Source organism: Elgaria multicarinata, chromosome 5 (genome assembly GCF_023053635.1).
Source record: "Elgaria multicarinata webbii isolate HBS135686 ecotype San Diego chromosome 5, rElgMul1.1.pri, whole genome shotgun sequence".
Taxonomy (NCBI): domain Eukaryota; kingdom Metazoa; phylum Chordata; class Lepidosauria; order Squamata; family Anguidae; genus Elgaria; species Elgaria multicarinata.
The window spans coordinates 74,606,662-74,623,290 of record NC_086175.1 but is presented as its reverse complement, the minus strand read 5'-3'; the positions used below and the strand labels follow the sequence as shown (position 1 = coordinate 74,623,290).

General features: G+C 39.0%; 1 protein-coding gene across 1 annotated transcript; it reads right to left on the bottom strand.

Annotated features, from left to right (window-relative positions):
* Positions 1-211: 211 nt before the first annotated feature.
* Positions 212-14,599, bottom strand: TMEM50B (transmembrane protein 50B). The gene is made up of 7 exons (XM_063126684.1): positions 14,528-14,599; positions 9,329-9,490; positions 6,017-6,129; positions 5,401-5,468; positions 4,175-4,267; positions 3,083-3,140; positions 212-1,844 (listed from the first exon to the last, which is right to left on the bottom strand). The coding sequence occupies exons 2-7, from the start codon at positions 9,425-9,427 to the stop codon at positions 1,799-1,801; spliced, it is 477 nt and encodes a 158-aa protein (XP_062982754.1). The 5' UTR covers positions 9,428-9,490; positions 14,528-14,599; the 3' UTR covers positions 212-1,798.
* Between the last annotated feature and the right edge of the window lie 2,030 nt (positions 14,600-16,629).

The window sequence follows — 16,629 nt, the reverse complement described above, 5'->3', positions numbered from 1 at the left end:
GGCAGTCACTCGGAAAAGAAACCTTCTGTCTCATGTTATGTATTACCCTACAGTGCCTAAAACTGCACATTTTGATAGTGCACATAGAAAGTAAAGCAACAAACAGTGCTATGTGTTCTTTTCAAAATGTTATCTTCCAAGTCACTACTTAAGACAAAGTTTAAAGCAAGATCTTATGAGTATTGATCAGTTTAAAGTTTATAAAACAAAATATTTTACCAATCTTTATTGGATTTTAAGGTAATTACAGTGAACAAACAAGGTAGTCTAGACTAATGTTTATAACAGATTAAAGTGCAGTCCAACGTTGAAATCAGGAATAAGAGTGAGGTAACAAGACAACTTTCAGCATATGTATTTGCTTCATAGTCTGTCCTCTAAAGGCTCTGAAGACACAAAGAAAGTTTCAAAAGATCAACACTACCTGGCCCGTTTACTTTCTAGGTGTGGGTAAAGTTCAAAAGCATGCAAGATAGAAGGGCTTGGAATAGATCCATGAGCAGGACATGCAATACTCAGAATGTAAGCACCTCTAGCTCAACTGATTCTTCATCTTTCCCCTACAACCCTTTCTTGCCAGGGAATTTTCAATATAAGAGAAAATCAAGAACCGCTAAATTATGCAAATGATGCTGTACACAATTTGGCTTTAGGGGTACAAAATAAAGCTAGTCCTTGTTAACTTGACACTGCACTAGCATACATGTTCATTCATACAAATAAAGTATATAAAATCTTTGAAAATACTATGATAGTCTTGCCAAGAGATGAGTTTAAAAATATAATTGGGTTTTTCCACCTCCCCTTTATTTGGAATCTAGCAAATCACATCTAAAGACACTTAACACACTCTTGCTTTTATAACACAGACAGCTAAGCAGGAGTTTCTAAGATAATTTGAACATGGGATCTCCTTTGCTCTGAATATTGCATAAACAAGTGAAATATCTATGGTAAAGAAGATTTTTGCATTAAAATCTGTGTCTCTCAGTATGTATATCTAAAGTTATGTCTGAACAGAACCATAAGTGAGTAGATATTTTGGGGTTGGTTTTTATATTAGAACCCCTTGCATTTCACACCTGGAATTTTGCTAAAATTGTCAAAATCTTAAAACATTTTTGGTCCATTCCAAGGCATGCTGTGCTAGCAACTTAAGTTAAGGTCTAGTGCATTTTAGAATTTTCATACATATTTCATTCCTTTGTTCAAAACATATTTTGTAATAGTAGAACATTTGTAGTATTTGGGAAATAGTGCTAGGTGACGTTTTAAAATATAATGCCAGATTATACAATTTTTTATAATACATTTTTTTGGGTCATGCACTACAAAATGGCTGTTTTGAGGAACCTTAAAAATGCGATTCTAGATAAAATCTTTAATCTCGCCTTCTAATCACCTAATCAAATCTTCACTCCTCTATTGAATGTAGCATGAGATGCTACTAAGCACATTTGTGCTAAGAGTGACATGTGGTCTTGAAAAAGCTATGAGCCTTTTAAAACATTCACAATATATCAGAGCAGAAAAATCTGCCAACTGCAATGAAAATTTAACATTCACTATTATATATTATAGATAGCCATAATATGTACATATACACAAATCTGTTCTATTAAAAAGGTAGCCAAATACAACAACTTGGAACAGACTATTTAAATCAATTCGCTTTCCAAAAATAAGAAAACATATAAAATATGTAATGCAATCTGTTTGGCAAAATAGAAAACAACCAAAACGTAAGTTATATTTACATACATGACTTGCTAAGGAGGATGAAGAAAAAATTGTACTCTTAAGCCCACAATTCTTCTGTTCTTCCAAATTTGTAGATAAGGGTACTATGAAAATAGAAGTTCAGATCTGTTAACCCAGACAGTATTTTAATCTTCATGTACAATTGTAAACTAGTATATATTACAGTATATAAGTTAATTAATACCAAATTGGCTTCTAAGAGTGAAGGCATGACGCATTGAAATGTGCTGGAATTTGGTACTGATTTCAATCAGGGCATGGACTGAACTCCCAAGAATATAATATAGTATGCATTTCTGGATGAAACATAACCTTAAATACACTTTAGGTTCTCATACTAACTAAACCTTACAAAATCAAGCTGCTTGGAGGTTCTAATGTGTAACAAGCCTTAAAGAAAGCTCAGTTACCAGTATTTACTTTTTCCTCTGGCAGGAATGCATACAATTCCAAGGAAAATGGACAGATGGATCAGGTATGTGTGTACTTTTAGAGTTCCAAAAGGAGGACATTAGCAAAACAAAGAAATTGTGAGTGGGGTATTCATAGCAGCTCCTTATATTGCCAGTTAGCATACTTGGTGAATGAGGGATGCAATGTGTCATGCACAACGTCTTTTCAATGAGTGCCATAGTGTTTAAAAACACTATGGCACTCCTTATCTTGACCCTATTGTTACTTAATTAGTAAAGTGCCTAAGGGTGCATTCCTATGCAACTTCTGACAGAAAAAGCGTCTACAACTGCCAGCATTCCATAGCCAGACATGTGGGAGCTGTGCGCCTTTTTTCTGTCTTAACGTGCATAGGATTGCGTCCTAAAGCACATGACAGCCCCTGTCTGCTTACAATCCAAAAGACACAGCATAAAAAAGAAAAGGGGTGGAAAGAGGAAAAGAGAACAAGCAAACCTGAGCAAATTTTATTCATGCACATATTGCAGAGCCAACGTTTGCCTTGTGTGTTTGAATGAAGCAATTAGACCCTATAATTTTTCCACCACAGAGATGCATGGAACAACAGACAGGGATCCTATAACAATGCACTACTAGGAAGTTGAGATTTTTGAAAAGCCAGATTTATTAGGGCCCTAAACAGATTTGTCACCCAAATCATCAAAATGCTGGTTGCAGATAATATAGTTTACAACTGTACATGTAGAGCTGTACACCTACCCTTGGCACTTGCTTACAGATTCTACATGTGTTTTATGATTGTATTAGAAATTTTCTTGTTTTCTGATTATGTTGTTTTCCACAGATCTAGAACTCACCCTGAATTGCACATGTTAATTATTCAAATTTTAAAGCATTAGTTACTTACCTAAAAAATATCAAAGCATTTTGAAAAAACACTGCTAATCCTGGGTAGACATCAATATCTACAAAATTAAAATGCAAAGAAAAAAAGAGACATCTTTAAAATTTGGCAATACAAAGTATTTTTTTATCACTTTGACAGTCCCACTACAAAATAGTAGGGCTTTAATACATACATATAGAATAAGCATTAAATAACTTAAGTGTTGACTTTTCAAAATCCATGGAGGGAGCCTGTAATTTCCATAGAAACCATGTATTAGCATTTTGAGTCACTAAAGTTCAGCTTAGAAGACCAGGCCAGTAAAATCCCCCTTGCCTTTTGCTATTATTTGTATAGAACCTGCCTCTGCATAACTTATGACAGCAGCATGCAAAAACTAGGTAAACATATAAAAGGTAAGAACATTTACTCTTCTCCAGGCCCTGTTCAGTCCCATTAAAAGCCTACACCATGCCCTCTACCTTTTCCTTTTAAAGCCCTACAATGCCTTACCTTTGGGAATGCATTCTCCCATATAAACCTCCATATTCGTCCCAAATCATCTGGTGAAGCTCTGCTTCCATGTTCCTTAAATTTGTCAAGTCAGATTTGCTAGGACATGAGGCAGAGCCTTTTCAATGACGACATTAATACATGAAATAACTTCCACAAGGAACTTTGCCAACCTGCTTCATTATCTGCATTTTGCCATTTGGCTATTTTTAAAATACTTTTCAAATATTCTGAAAGTGGTAGCTGCTACTTTTTTAAAAAAGAAAACATTACTGCTATCCGTTTCTTCTTTTTAGGTTGTTACTTTTTATTTTATATCCTGTAGACTGTCTTGAGCAATATCTAACAGGAAATCAGCGAACAAATTATACTAATCAACAAACAATATTTTCCACTATACTTGTTAAATAATTCCAAAGGACATAAGTATGATCCAGCCATGTGAAACACTTGTAAGTACCACTGTTTTCAAGAAGAGAGAGATGCATATATTTCATTTCAACAAAAGAAAAATACGTTCATCAGTTTCATTTAAAACGATGGTACTTAAAAATGTGTTCCCTCTTATTCCGCTAAAAAGTAACAGGAAATTGCTCTTACTTTGAGTAACATATGCTCCAAAAAGGATCCACATGGAAGCAATAAGTGAACCAAACATCAACATGAAACCAATGAAGAGCCAGACACGAGCACCTGCAAGAATATATGACATTTTTTATTTTCCAAAGCATTTTTAGCACTCCAGTTTTTAGCTCCACTGTTTTAATAGCTCCTTTATTGCATTTTAAACCTCTGCACTGCTGCTAGGTTTTACTCTGGTTGCACTTTTATACTGCAGTTCTAAGCCATTCTATTTTATATTGTTTTTTATGCTGTATTTTGTGTTTTTTTATTTTTGTGAACCGTTCAGAGAGCTTTGGCTATTGGGCGGTATAGAAATGTAATAAATAAATAAATGAAGTAAAACAATGAGTTAAACCTTTCTGTAAATTATAAAAGTAGATCACTGGGAAGGAGCATCATTCATTATCTCACTGAGAAAACAGAACAAGCGTTGCATTCATCATCACAATATCTACCTTCACCTCTATAAGTTTCAGTCTCAAAGGCACGTGTGCCAATGATACCCTACTTTTAAGTATCATATCAGTGGTTCATGACAAATTTGATGAAAATTAGTGTACAACATGGTGAAAAATAACTGGGAATATGTTTCCCAGGAATATATGCATCAGTCTCAGCTTTCAGGAAATGGTGACACACATTTTTTGTTTTACAAGGCCTGTGAAGTATTGGTTTGAACAACCAACTAACAACATTGACAATTCCAATACAATGTAGTTTAATAGAAAAAGGGTTAGACTTGGATAAGGGAGGCTTGAGTCCAAAGCCTCTACTATAATGTCCACTGGATAGGTTTGGGGGCATAAAGTCTCTCAACCTTCACATGTTTGCTGCAAAGATAAAATTGGAGGACCCCCATGTGAGCTCCACGGAAGAGGTCAAGATAAAGTTGTGATAAATCAAATAGATTTCCAGAATTCACCAAAGAAGGTTTTACACCCTCATTTTTTAACTCTGAAATCTTCTAGCAGTTTCTCACTAAAATTTTAAATGGTACTAGAAACCATTAATAATGTTTTTAGTAGCTTCTCATAAAAAGATTCCTACACCATCAGCTCTACCAACAACATCTGTGTAACATCTTGCTTTGTGGAACTGTATGGGGCAGAAGGTTTTGGCATGCTTCCTCTTCTGCTTGCACAGCACGTTTTGAGATGAGAATTCAAGTGTAAGTTTATTTGCATAAATAGGAATCCCCTCACCTGTTTTTCCTAAACATCCATCACTGTAGCTATCTCCTCTCACCTGAGCATTTGATACAGCATTTATCCTGTAATACAAAAAGGAGGTTTTTTTTAATTAAGTGGGGTGGGCGGAATCCTACATGCAGCTATCTAAAAGGTACCAGCTTCATTATTCCAATCCATAAAATAACTTCTCTCTGATTTGCAAGTAAGCATTAAATACTAGACATGCAATTTTTGTTTAGTAATTTACTGACTATAATCCTTAAATTTTTCTAATGTGGCCAATGACAGAGACCAGTTAACAGCACTATAATGCCAACCATTCAAAGGAAGTAATCACTTCTAGTTAACTGGATAGCTAGCATGAGAACATATTAGGTAGAGGGAAATGCCGGACAGGGCAGGAAAGGGTTTCTGAAGATGGTACAGAAACCTTTTAAGTATGTAGGAAAACTTTAGTTTTTAAAAAGAAAGCCCTGTATATCCTCATCCTCTAAAGCAGAGAAAACAATGAGCTACATGTGCACATATCAAGTATTGGGGAAAGTGTTCCTTTGTAAGCTTTCTGCTATTTGATAGTTTACAAATAACTTCTATCCTAAAGTAGGGAATGGTCTTTATACATACTTACATGAAAAAAGCTAGTGTGGAAAACACTCCACAAGTATGGAATGCATGGTTCATTTCTTCTGGCTTACTGTGAACTACGGCTGCATCTATCATTATCCACCAACCTGTAAAGAACTGCATAACAGGCGATCATTAAACCATGTGATAAATCAGTAGAAAGGACACCCATATAACTCAATCCTCTTCTCCCCACCATTCTATTAGGCTTTGTAATCATATAGCTTCCAGCCACCCATTCTCATAAGAGAAATCAGGCTTCTGAGCCATACAGGACGGAGCAGGGCCTTCCCACCAGCCTAAACAGTCTCCTTAATTTCTTTTTATTTTCTCCCTCTTCCCTCCCCATCCACTTTTCCTTGTGTGTCTTGTCTTTTTTAGAATATAAGCCTGAGGGTAGGGACTGTCTTCTTTATTGATAAATTGTAAGCCTCTCCAAAAGCCTTTTGGCTGAGGTGCAGGATAAAAATATTCTAAATAAATAAATAAAATAAATACAGATGTATGACAGACACAGTTAGCTAGGGGTCCCTTTCCTTTCTAGTAGCCAGAAAGATTAAGCATACCTTCTAAAGCAAGCATGGGCAACGTGGCCCTTCAGATATTTTGACCTACAACTCCCATGCTCACTGTTTTGTCAATAGAAAATGGTTCTTTTTAGATATTCAGATACAATGAACACACCAATTGGTGAAGAAAAGAGGTTTATTTAGCTAAAATAGAAATAAAATATTTCTCATAATGATAAGAAATATTTCTCAATATTTCTTATCATTATGAAAACCAGTCAAGGGACAAGGTGTATCAGATAGAATAGCCTTTTATTATCCTAAGCAATGCTCTCTTAAGGCAATTAGGACTCAATCCTATTGTTTCTGCCCTCGATGATTGTACACCTCTGAACTTAGAGGCTTATGATCATCCAATGCAAAGTGAGAGGCACAGCAGAAGTGATCTTTGCTTCCCTGTCCTCCCACTCTGCATTTTTTGCTAGATGGATGTATCAGTCAGAAAGCCAGGTCTACTCAGGACATCAAACCTGCATATTTTGATATTCAAAACAACAATCCCAAGTCCCTTAAAATTCTATTTCCTCACACCAAACACTCTCATGAAGCACAAGCCAGACTAAAACTCCCAGACTAAAACCAAACCTCAAAATAACTAACCCACAATCCCCTCAGCCAACCTATTTATACTCCTCCCTCCCCCTCTCTCACAGCATCATCAACCACACCCTCTCAGTCAAACATTCCACACTCACTACACATACAAACTCAGACATACCTAAGGGACAGAAAGGTGGGTAACGCCACAATGACATATGGTTTATTGAACACATAATTGTAATATGGGTGCCGATATAAACAATAAATGCAAAAGAAAGCTCACACTTCCCTCTACTGGAGATCACAATCTTTTCTATCGGTGTTGCATTGGTTCCTGGAATACAACAGGGTGCTGTTCCAAAGGCCTAAAATCTCTGGAAGGAAGGCCCTGCCCCCTCACAGAGTGAGAACAAATAGCAAACTAGTCTGCTGGATTTTATAGATGTCTCTCTTAAGTTCTACAGCCTGTCACAAGAAACACAGGCAAGGAAACAAATCATTCCCCCGAGGAGAACGGGGGCCTCAGCTCCAACTTCTCATGGGAGAGTGAAACATATCTTTATCTAAGAGGATGAGATCATGCAGCTATAAAATACTCTCTAATACAATCTATACTGTGTACAAGAAGAAATCTATTTCTAGCATAGCCACAGTAAAATGCCCAATATACAGGGCTATAAAGCATACAGGACACTGCATCAGTTCACACCTGATCCATTCACTCCTCGCCAGTGTTCTAAAACTAAACTCACTACAAAGGGCTTTTTTGCCTGTTTAGCCAGGGCATTTTGTGGGGTGGAGGATGGAGAGGCCTCAGGATAGCTCATATCCTGGCCTCTCCAGTCTTCTCCCTGCCCACCTAAATGCCCCCCTTTCCTCACTCTCTGAGGTTGCATTCCTGATCTTGGAGAGGTAACTGTTCCTTCCATGCTAACTGCAGGGGGTGGGGGTTGTTGGAGCACAGATCCCTCCCTTTAAGGCTGTAGACTATCTCTGACCTCGGATATGGGAATCCGAAGTATCCTATGCCCCCTCAGATGATGTCTAGGGGCCACAGGATTGCTCCCTTCATATATTATGCTATCTGAATCTTTGCAGATGGAACATATCACTTGAAGGGGAAACAATCATTGGGAAAGAAGCCACAAGTTCTAGAACCTTTGCAAAATCTGGGGTCTAGACCCACTGAAATAAATGATATTTTAGTTAATTTAACATTGGATACAACCCTGTACCTGGAAAAATGCCAAACTATGCAAATATGCTGATCTAATAGAGCTATGTTGTCAATACTGTTGCATGGCTGAAACTGCATCCAGATCTCAAGAAAAGAAACCCTATACTTCCCCATTTTGCAGTTCACACCACTCCCAGGGCATTTTCTGGCAAGATAAGGTCACTTAAATAGACATCCTTGCTGTGGTCAACTAACCAACGGCTGTCACTCTTTTCAAATAGACACAGCTGTGTTAGTTGGGATGAGTGTAGAGGATGCAGAATGGCTGTACACCAGAAGACATGCTCATGGGATAGCCAACAGTGAAATTCTAAGCACATTTTCTTCCAGATGTTCCATTGGGATTTACTTGTAGTCAAGTGTACTTAGGACTGCAGACCATGGGTTATGTGAGGACTGTTTAACCCTTGCATAACATGCTCATCAGGTTCACATGACACAACAGCCCCCAAGTATGGGCTACATTTTCAAAATGGTGGCCGCATGCAACACAGCTTCACCATAGGTTAAATAACCCACGGTGAGCTGTCATATCACACAAATAGCCCCAATGGGACTTCTAGATGAAAAACAGTATAACAGACTCAATGCTGCCCAAATAGTTGTCCAATATAAGAACACCTAGAAATAGGAGTTGAAATGTTTTATCAACATCAAGTGGGAAGCTCTGGCAAATAATAAAAAATGACATCAGACTCTGGGCTCTCACAGCATCAACATGAGAAATAGAGTGGAAAGCATCATCTCCCTAAGAAAGATTATAGATATGATACTTATGACAGGTTCTGCCAGCCTAAGACTGGCCCGTTTAGTCACAAGAAATGCAATTAAAATTAAATTAAAATCAATGCAAGTGATTAAAAAGACTCTTACAGAAATGGAACATCTGACAGGCATTACAAGAAGTTAAAAGTAAGAGACAGATGAAGAATTCCTCTTAACAGGCTATTTTGTTTGTCTCAAGGCTTACCAAGATCCCAGCTACCACAGAAGCAACTGTATTTCTTCTTTCACTCCAGTCAATACACTCACATTCAGGCCATCGGAAATTGTCTAGGAAGCCTGCCATTTTTCAGTTCCGTTTGGCTTCTTCACTGTGTACTTACATTAGATTTTCATAAGGTTTGGAGTCCTATAAAAAAGAGGGGGAAACAAACAAATTATCAGATCAGTGGAGTTACTTTCATATTAAGTCTTGGATCATGTTGGAAAGGATCTTACAAATGACTGATTTATACAGTAGATTTGTGAACCTATTGTTTCTTAAAAATATGGAGCTTTACATTAGAGGTTTTGAAGACAGCTACTGGAAAGACTTGGGGGTTGAGTGGTTTTTCCAAAGCTCCCTAGTAAGTTCATGAAATGAATGAGATTTGAACCAAGGACTTCCTGGATCACACACAGCAAGTACAATACAAGAGGTTTTGAGCTCCTTAGAGAAAGAGGTAGATATGTCAAATAGAACAGTGCACTCTTATAGCTTGATCTTAGGAGTTGCTGGAGTATACCGACACATAAAAATATGGCAATAAAGGTACATTTAAGAATCAGCCGTTACATTATATTAGGAGCACCACTTCACACAATGGGCCCATTCAGAAGACACCTTAAACCATGGCTTTAACCATGGTGAATAAGCCTTTTTGCTTTATTCATCATGGTTAAAGCCGTGGTTTAAGGTGTCTTCTGAACACAGCCCGGCTTTCTGGCTTAACCACCGTGAGCCATGGTTTAAAATGTCTTCTGAACTGGGCCAGAATGATCCTGAATCAGAAGAGCACTAAGTATGCACACTTACCTGGGAGTAAGCCCCAATGAACACTGTGGAGCTTATTTATGAGTAAACATGCATAGGATTGCCCTGTAAAAGACAGAATGCCATACGGAAACAGAGGGGCACTAGAAATCTATATTCCAGTCCCTGTCATGGCAATGGCCTTCTAGTTGACTTGCAGCAAGCAACCTTGATTTTTCTTCTCTTTCTTTTGTAATTTATTCATGAGTATTAGGGCTATAACATTTAATCAATCTTTTAGAATGGGGTGGGCAACTTCTGGGGTTTGGAGGAGCCATACTGCTCATCCCAGCCCTACTAGAGTCCAAAGCCTGGCCCACCCCCCATTTCCACTGATGCAACCTGATAGTGGCAAAGAAGCAGTGATTTTGCTTCCAAGTGTTACCCACCCTTGTTTTAGAAGATGGTGCTTTCCACCTGAGGTTTTTATAAGTATAATTTTTTTTAAAAAAAAAACCCTGCATGCAAATGAACCAAGGACTCCTTTTTAATTTGAGTAAACACATTTTGATCAATTAGAAAGCTGCCTGAGCTTAATTGGGGAGCAGATTGTAAAAATATTTTTAATGAAGTAGAAAGCAACCACTGTTTTAAGAGAGCTACTTCCCCTCTGTGCAAGAGCAGAGGCGATGCCTCTAAGATGCTGCCTACTGCAACACACACATCATCTAAATATAAAGTATGCTTTTGGGGGGGGGGGGGGGGCCGACGGTCAGATTCAAGAATTGAACAGGAAATACAGCCTCACACTTAATCACAGCTTAAACGAAGCAGGATTCAAATCAAACCTGTACAGTAACACTGTCCAGGGCTGTTTCAAATTAACAACTGCCAAGAAATATTCTTCACTGAGGGATCTTAGCAAATAAATTATTCAAATCATATTCATCCCATACTGGGTTCAGACTATAAAGAGCTGATAAGATAATGCCAAACAGCACATTCTATTGCAGCATTTTGAGAGGAAGGGGTTCTAATGATAGTATAGGAAGGAATCAAAATATCATACAGCCCAACCCACAGCTCTGAGACAAATACCTTAGAGACTCACGCCCCTCCCAATATCCCAGGCAATTTTGTTAAAACAAAGAACAGAAGCAAACAAAGTGATGAATCACAGCAAATATGGCTCAAGCAAGTGAATCAAACCACAAGAAAGTGATGAGAAAAACCCCCACCAACCACCCCCATAGCTGCCAGCATGGGGAATTGTTTTTTAAACCAAAATATGGCTCATGAGACTCTGATCACATGGTAAAAAATTAGATGTACTGTACACACTGTAACAACATGCAATCCTCTACATGTGCCTCCAACTTCACAGTTGGCTGAATCCAGACCATAACTGAACTTTGTTCCTATTGAAATCAATGGCCAAGTCCTACTGGGTTCAATGGGAACTAAGTTCAACTAACTTAGGTTAGATTCAACTCATAACGTGCCTCACTTGTATGTCCGTATATTTATAAATGCACTCACAGACCATTTTCCTCAATTTTCAGCATCAAAAATGGAAGGATGGTGGTGGTCAGGCATATGGCATGAAGAGATATAGACACATATAGTCAATGCACACTGTATGCCATAACTCTAGTTGTACGTACTTATGAAGGTCTCCACCACACACCCCATCCTATGTATACTATTTCTACATATCTGACTATCTGAAATAGTCCAAAAAATAAAACACCAATACACAGGATCTTCCCAGGGAGATGTTTTATTCAGGAACAAAACGTATTGAACACATCTATTACAGTCAACATGTAGTGTTCATACTCTACTCACCCCAGAAAATGCCCACAGTGATAGACAGACCAGACATAACACAGTACCAGGAAGGAGTGAATTATGAGTTAGTTCAGCCCTCCCCCTTCAGTGAAAGAAAAGATACAAAGCATAAGGACTGAGGATGGGACTAGGAATCTTTCTCTCTTGTCTGTGGGTGTATGAGCATGCATGAGTATGTGTGTGTGTGTACTTGAAAATTGTAATTTTAGAATTCACAGAAGAGAAAGTATGATCACACATGATAAGTTAATCACACCAAAGTTACACTATTCACACAAACAGACCATGCTCTTGAGTAGGGTTTTTTTTATGGGGGGAGGGGTGTTTTTACACAAACAGGCTACAGTCCTTGGAGAGTTTATTTACTGAAGAGATGTTAAGCCAACTCTTTTGTTCTATACAAGCATATCCTTAATTATAGCCAGATTTTTCAAGGAAAGACTGAGGCTGCTTTATCCTATTTTGGAAGAGATGGTCAGACTAGTCACCAAAGAGGGGTGGGCAACATGTGGCTCTCCAGATGTTTTGCCCTACAATTCCCATCATCCTTCACCATTGGCTATGTTAGATACTAGGCCTGATAGGAGTTGTAGACCGAATTATCTGCAGGGCCACAAGTTCTCCGACTCTGCACAAGAATATCTATTATTTGAGCTCTTCCTGCTCTAGGATTCCAAAATGTAGGATGAAGAGAAAGAATTACAAAACCATTACTTGATATTTGCATGAAACACACTCATTGTCATTTTTTCTTTTGTGCTGTATTTATTAACAAAAATGAAAGTCACATTTCACCCATCCAATGGACTGAAATATTAAACACACTATAGCCATCCTGAATGAGGCTGCAAGACTAATGAAAGAATGCTAAGGTAACAGAGCAATAAGAGCTTAATGGGTTTTACCCCTTGTTAAATGCATACAGAATTGCAGTTTAAATGTTTTTTTATAATCCAAGAAGATTTCAATGGAAATTGTTCACATGTTAATCCAGAAGTCATAAAGTGATGCATTATCGATATGCATGAATGAATCATTAGTTAGGCTATGCACTCCCTAACCTTTACTTCCTCATTTACATTTTTGGCTGCTTTAAATATTCAAAATCGTTAGAGAAGCTATGATTTGCTGGACCAACTTAACCTGTTTAAAGCTGGAACCTTTGAGCTCTTTGAAATGAGCCTTCCTTTGGAACTCTGCCTTGGCCATTTCAAACTTCTAACAAAAAATTAGAACTCTCTGTTCCTTTGCTCTATCAACCTAACAACCACCACCACCACACAAAGTACCTGTGATGCACCTGTGAAACCACCATTGAGGAAATCACTTCCTTGCTAAACTTTTAGGGTGACTAGTTGCATCAAAAAGGAAGTTTCAGCAGATGTCATTTGTATGCATGTCGCACCTGGTGAAATTTCCTCTTCATCACAACAGTTAAAGCTGCAGGTGCCCTGTCCTCTTTTAAATCTGGTCACTCCAGTATAGCTCCTGCAGCTGTAACTGCTGTGATGAAGAGGGAATTTCACCAGGTGCTGCATACATACAAATGACACCTGCTGAAATTCCCTTTTCTATGCAACTGTTAAAGATACAGGAGCCCTGTCCTCCTTTTCATATGGTCACCCTAGCTAAACATTTGTTTAGAACTTAAAACACAGCACTAAGGTCTTAAGAGAAGCCAGGAGATATTATGGAGGCTTCATTCATGTGATAATCTTTGCCCTTCATGACTTCATGAGCACCCAAAAAGCTTTAATCACTGTCTCCACGCGTGGTCCCACAAGTGGAACCGGTTTCAGGAGATCGAGAGATAAATGTGCAGGAGTACAACCAATTACTGTTGGTATAATTAAACTGAAGGTTGGGTAGATGCACCCATGGGTGGTGATCACGTCTCCAACTATTCTCACAAGCTGGTTTAATCACACACACAAAAGGCCCATACGCATGTGTGTGAGCAGACAAGGCCAGGAATGCATCCTTACGGATTGGAAACATGCTCACTTGGAGAGCGAAACTAAAAGGGGAGCCTAAAGTCCGTTTTGCCCACATAGGTGATAGGGTGGAGGGGAGGAGGAAAGGCGAGAGAATGAGACGTCTGTGTCAGGGAGATAATGGACTATAAGAAACTTTCCAGCTCCCTTTCCTTTTTAATTCCCTTGACACGCCACGAAGGTCAGTCAACGCACAGCAAAGGACTGAGACTCTGCCCCTCTCCCGGCGGGTTTGGGGGTGGGGAGCAGAAGAGTCCCGCGCCGCTCCAGAAGCAAAACTGAGGGGAAGCGACAGCTTCGTCGCCATGACCGTTCGCCTCATAAACACCAGAAAAGGGGGAAAGAGATACCTCCACCCACCCCCCACAGGACGGGGCTATTCTCGAGGCCACCGCCCACTCGGTAAGAACCACCTCACAATCCCTCTCAGGTTAGAAGAAATGAAAATAAATAGAAGCCGGCGGGACGCGGGGTGCACGAACTGATATTCAGCCGCTCTCCCGAGTGTCCGTGCGCCCTTATTCTCCGAAAAGGGGGGGAGCATGAAACTGCATCCGCCGCGCAAGACCCCCCCCCCCCCCCGCCTCACCTGGAAGAGTCTCCTCTACTCCATCTACGGTCCCAACCTAGCCGGCTCTGTCAGCAAGACGAGTGAGAAGAAGTGACAAAGACCTCAGCCAATCAGCTGCCAGCGGGCCGCATCACAAAGAGGGACGGACTCCTTGTTGGGGAGCGCGGCGATTGGTCCGTGGAGCGGCGCAGGCTTGGCGTGTAAAGCGAAAAGAATGGCGAAAGGCGCGAGCGTGGCTCCACCTGTGTCGAGGACTTCCAGTGGCTGATTCCGTAACGAGGGCAGGTGTGGGATCGCTTGTTCCGTCTCCTTCGGTAGCCGGGCGTGGTGTGAGGGAGGGGTTCAGGGTACGATGAAAGCTTTGCTACAGAGAAGCCAGATCCTAACCACTCTTACTTGGAAGTGAGCCCCACTGTGTTTAATAGGGTTGTCTCCCGAGTAACTGTGCTATGGGATTGCAGCTTCAACGGACGCGCACATCGTATACATTGGGTCTTCATAGCAGATTAACCAGCAAAGGCATTTACACGTTTCATGCAGTTTTTGCTTTGGTGATTGGGGTTATAAAAGTTTCATGTATGATAAGCAACTACCAGTTGTAAACATTGGCTGTATTTAAGACTCTCAAAAGAGCATGATCTGATTGAGGTTCATCAGACGAGTGTTTTATCGCACGCTGGCTACTGCCACTTACGGATGAGCGTGTGTCCCTTAGATGATGTCCTATGCGCTTCCAGCTGCTTCCACTCCTTTTTCAGTCCCAAAATAGACCCTTTTTAATCCCACTTTAAAAAAAACTACGATGTGCCACGATCTCCTGCCATGTGCAGGAAAAGCAGCGAGATAAAAAGGACCCCTGAATGACTAAGAGGGTGTTTTATAAATGGACACTTGTTTTTTATACTGTTGTTTTTATGTTTTTGATGGTTTTTTAAATTTTGTATACTTTTTAACATTTATTATTATTTATTTATTTATATAGCACCATCAATGTACATGGTGCTTGTACATTGTACATTAAAAGTTAAAAGTTTACTGTTTTAACTTTTGTAAACCGCCCAAGAGCTTTGGCTGTGGGGCGGTATATAAATGTAATAAATAAATAAATAAATTTTGTTTACTTCGTCTTTCCCCGTTGGGCAGAAAGAGGAAGTAATGAGGGACAAAAGCAGGAGCAGAGAAGCAACACACAAGGAAATGCGATTTATGGGTGCTTTAGTTGATTGTATCCTCTAGTTATGGAATATCCTCTATTGCACTTAATCAGTACCCCCTTTTTTATTTATTAATTTCTTATCACTCTCTCCTTTTCCACTTTTATTCTTTTCACCAAGCAGTGTTTTTGCTTTTTTACTACCTTGGTGATCCCAGGTATTTGTAGCTGCTGCATGAATTTCTGAAAAAAATTGGGAGATACTGATAAACATTTTGGTGGTTTTTTAAAAAATGTTTGATGGTTAGCCACCTTAAGTTTCCTGCACAGATAGAAATATGATGTTAATAAAATAAGGAGCATTTTGGGATGTTTTTACATCTTTGCACTGTTTTAGCTCTGCTGCTGGTTTTACTTCTGATTTTATCATGCGCTGCAACTGCAAGTTTTATCTTGTTTTTACTTTATTTGTTTTATTGCCATTTTGTATTTTATGTTTTTAATTTGTACACTGCTTGGAGAACTTTGCTTATTAAGCAGTTTAAAATGCATTAAATAGGCTACAGTATATTTTCTCCATTCCTGTAGATATGGCTTCATTTCTACAAATACTTTAATGAAATAAATGTATAATTGTTCCCCAACCTGTTGAACAAGTTGTGGTGTTATCCCCAGTAATTGTCTCTAGAGAACGTGTACCCTGCCTTCCTAGATATCTCAATCAGTATTGGGCAAAAGGTGGGATACAAATAAATATAAAAATAATAACCAGTTATTTCTGCTGATTTTTCCTCACCTTTGTTTACCCCTTGCTTCTAGGCTTTTAAGCATGGCTACCATTGTTCTTTTCCTTACTTAGAGGTATTGTTTTTTACTTTCAGTGCAATCTTAAATTTATTTGAAAGTCAGTCCCACTACTTTCGGTAGGGCTTCCTCCCAGCCCCAAGTGAGTGTGCAGGGAATAGCA

Excerpts from the sequence above, each read along its gene's own strand:
- TMEM50B (XM_063126684.1), bottom strand. The coding sequence starts at position 9,427 with ATGGCAGGCTTCCTAGACAATTTCCGATGGCCTGAATGTGAGTGTATT. Across the intron at positions 6,130-9,328 it reads CTGTGGTAGCTGGGATCTTG|TTCTTTACAGGTTGGTGGAT; the intron begins GTAAGCCTTGAG and ends CCTGTTATGCAG. Across the intron at positions 3,141-4,174 it reads TGGAGCATATGTTACTCAAA|ATATTGATGTCTACCCAGGA; the intron begins GTAAGAGCAATT and ends TTAATTTTGTAG.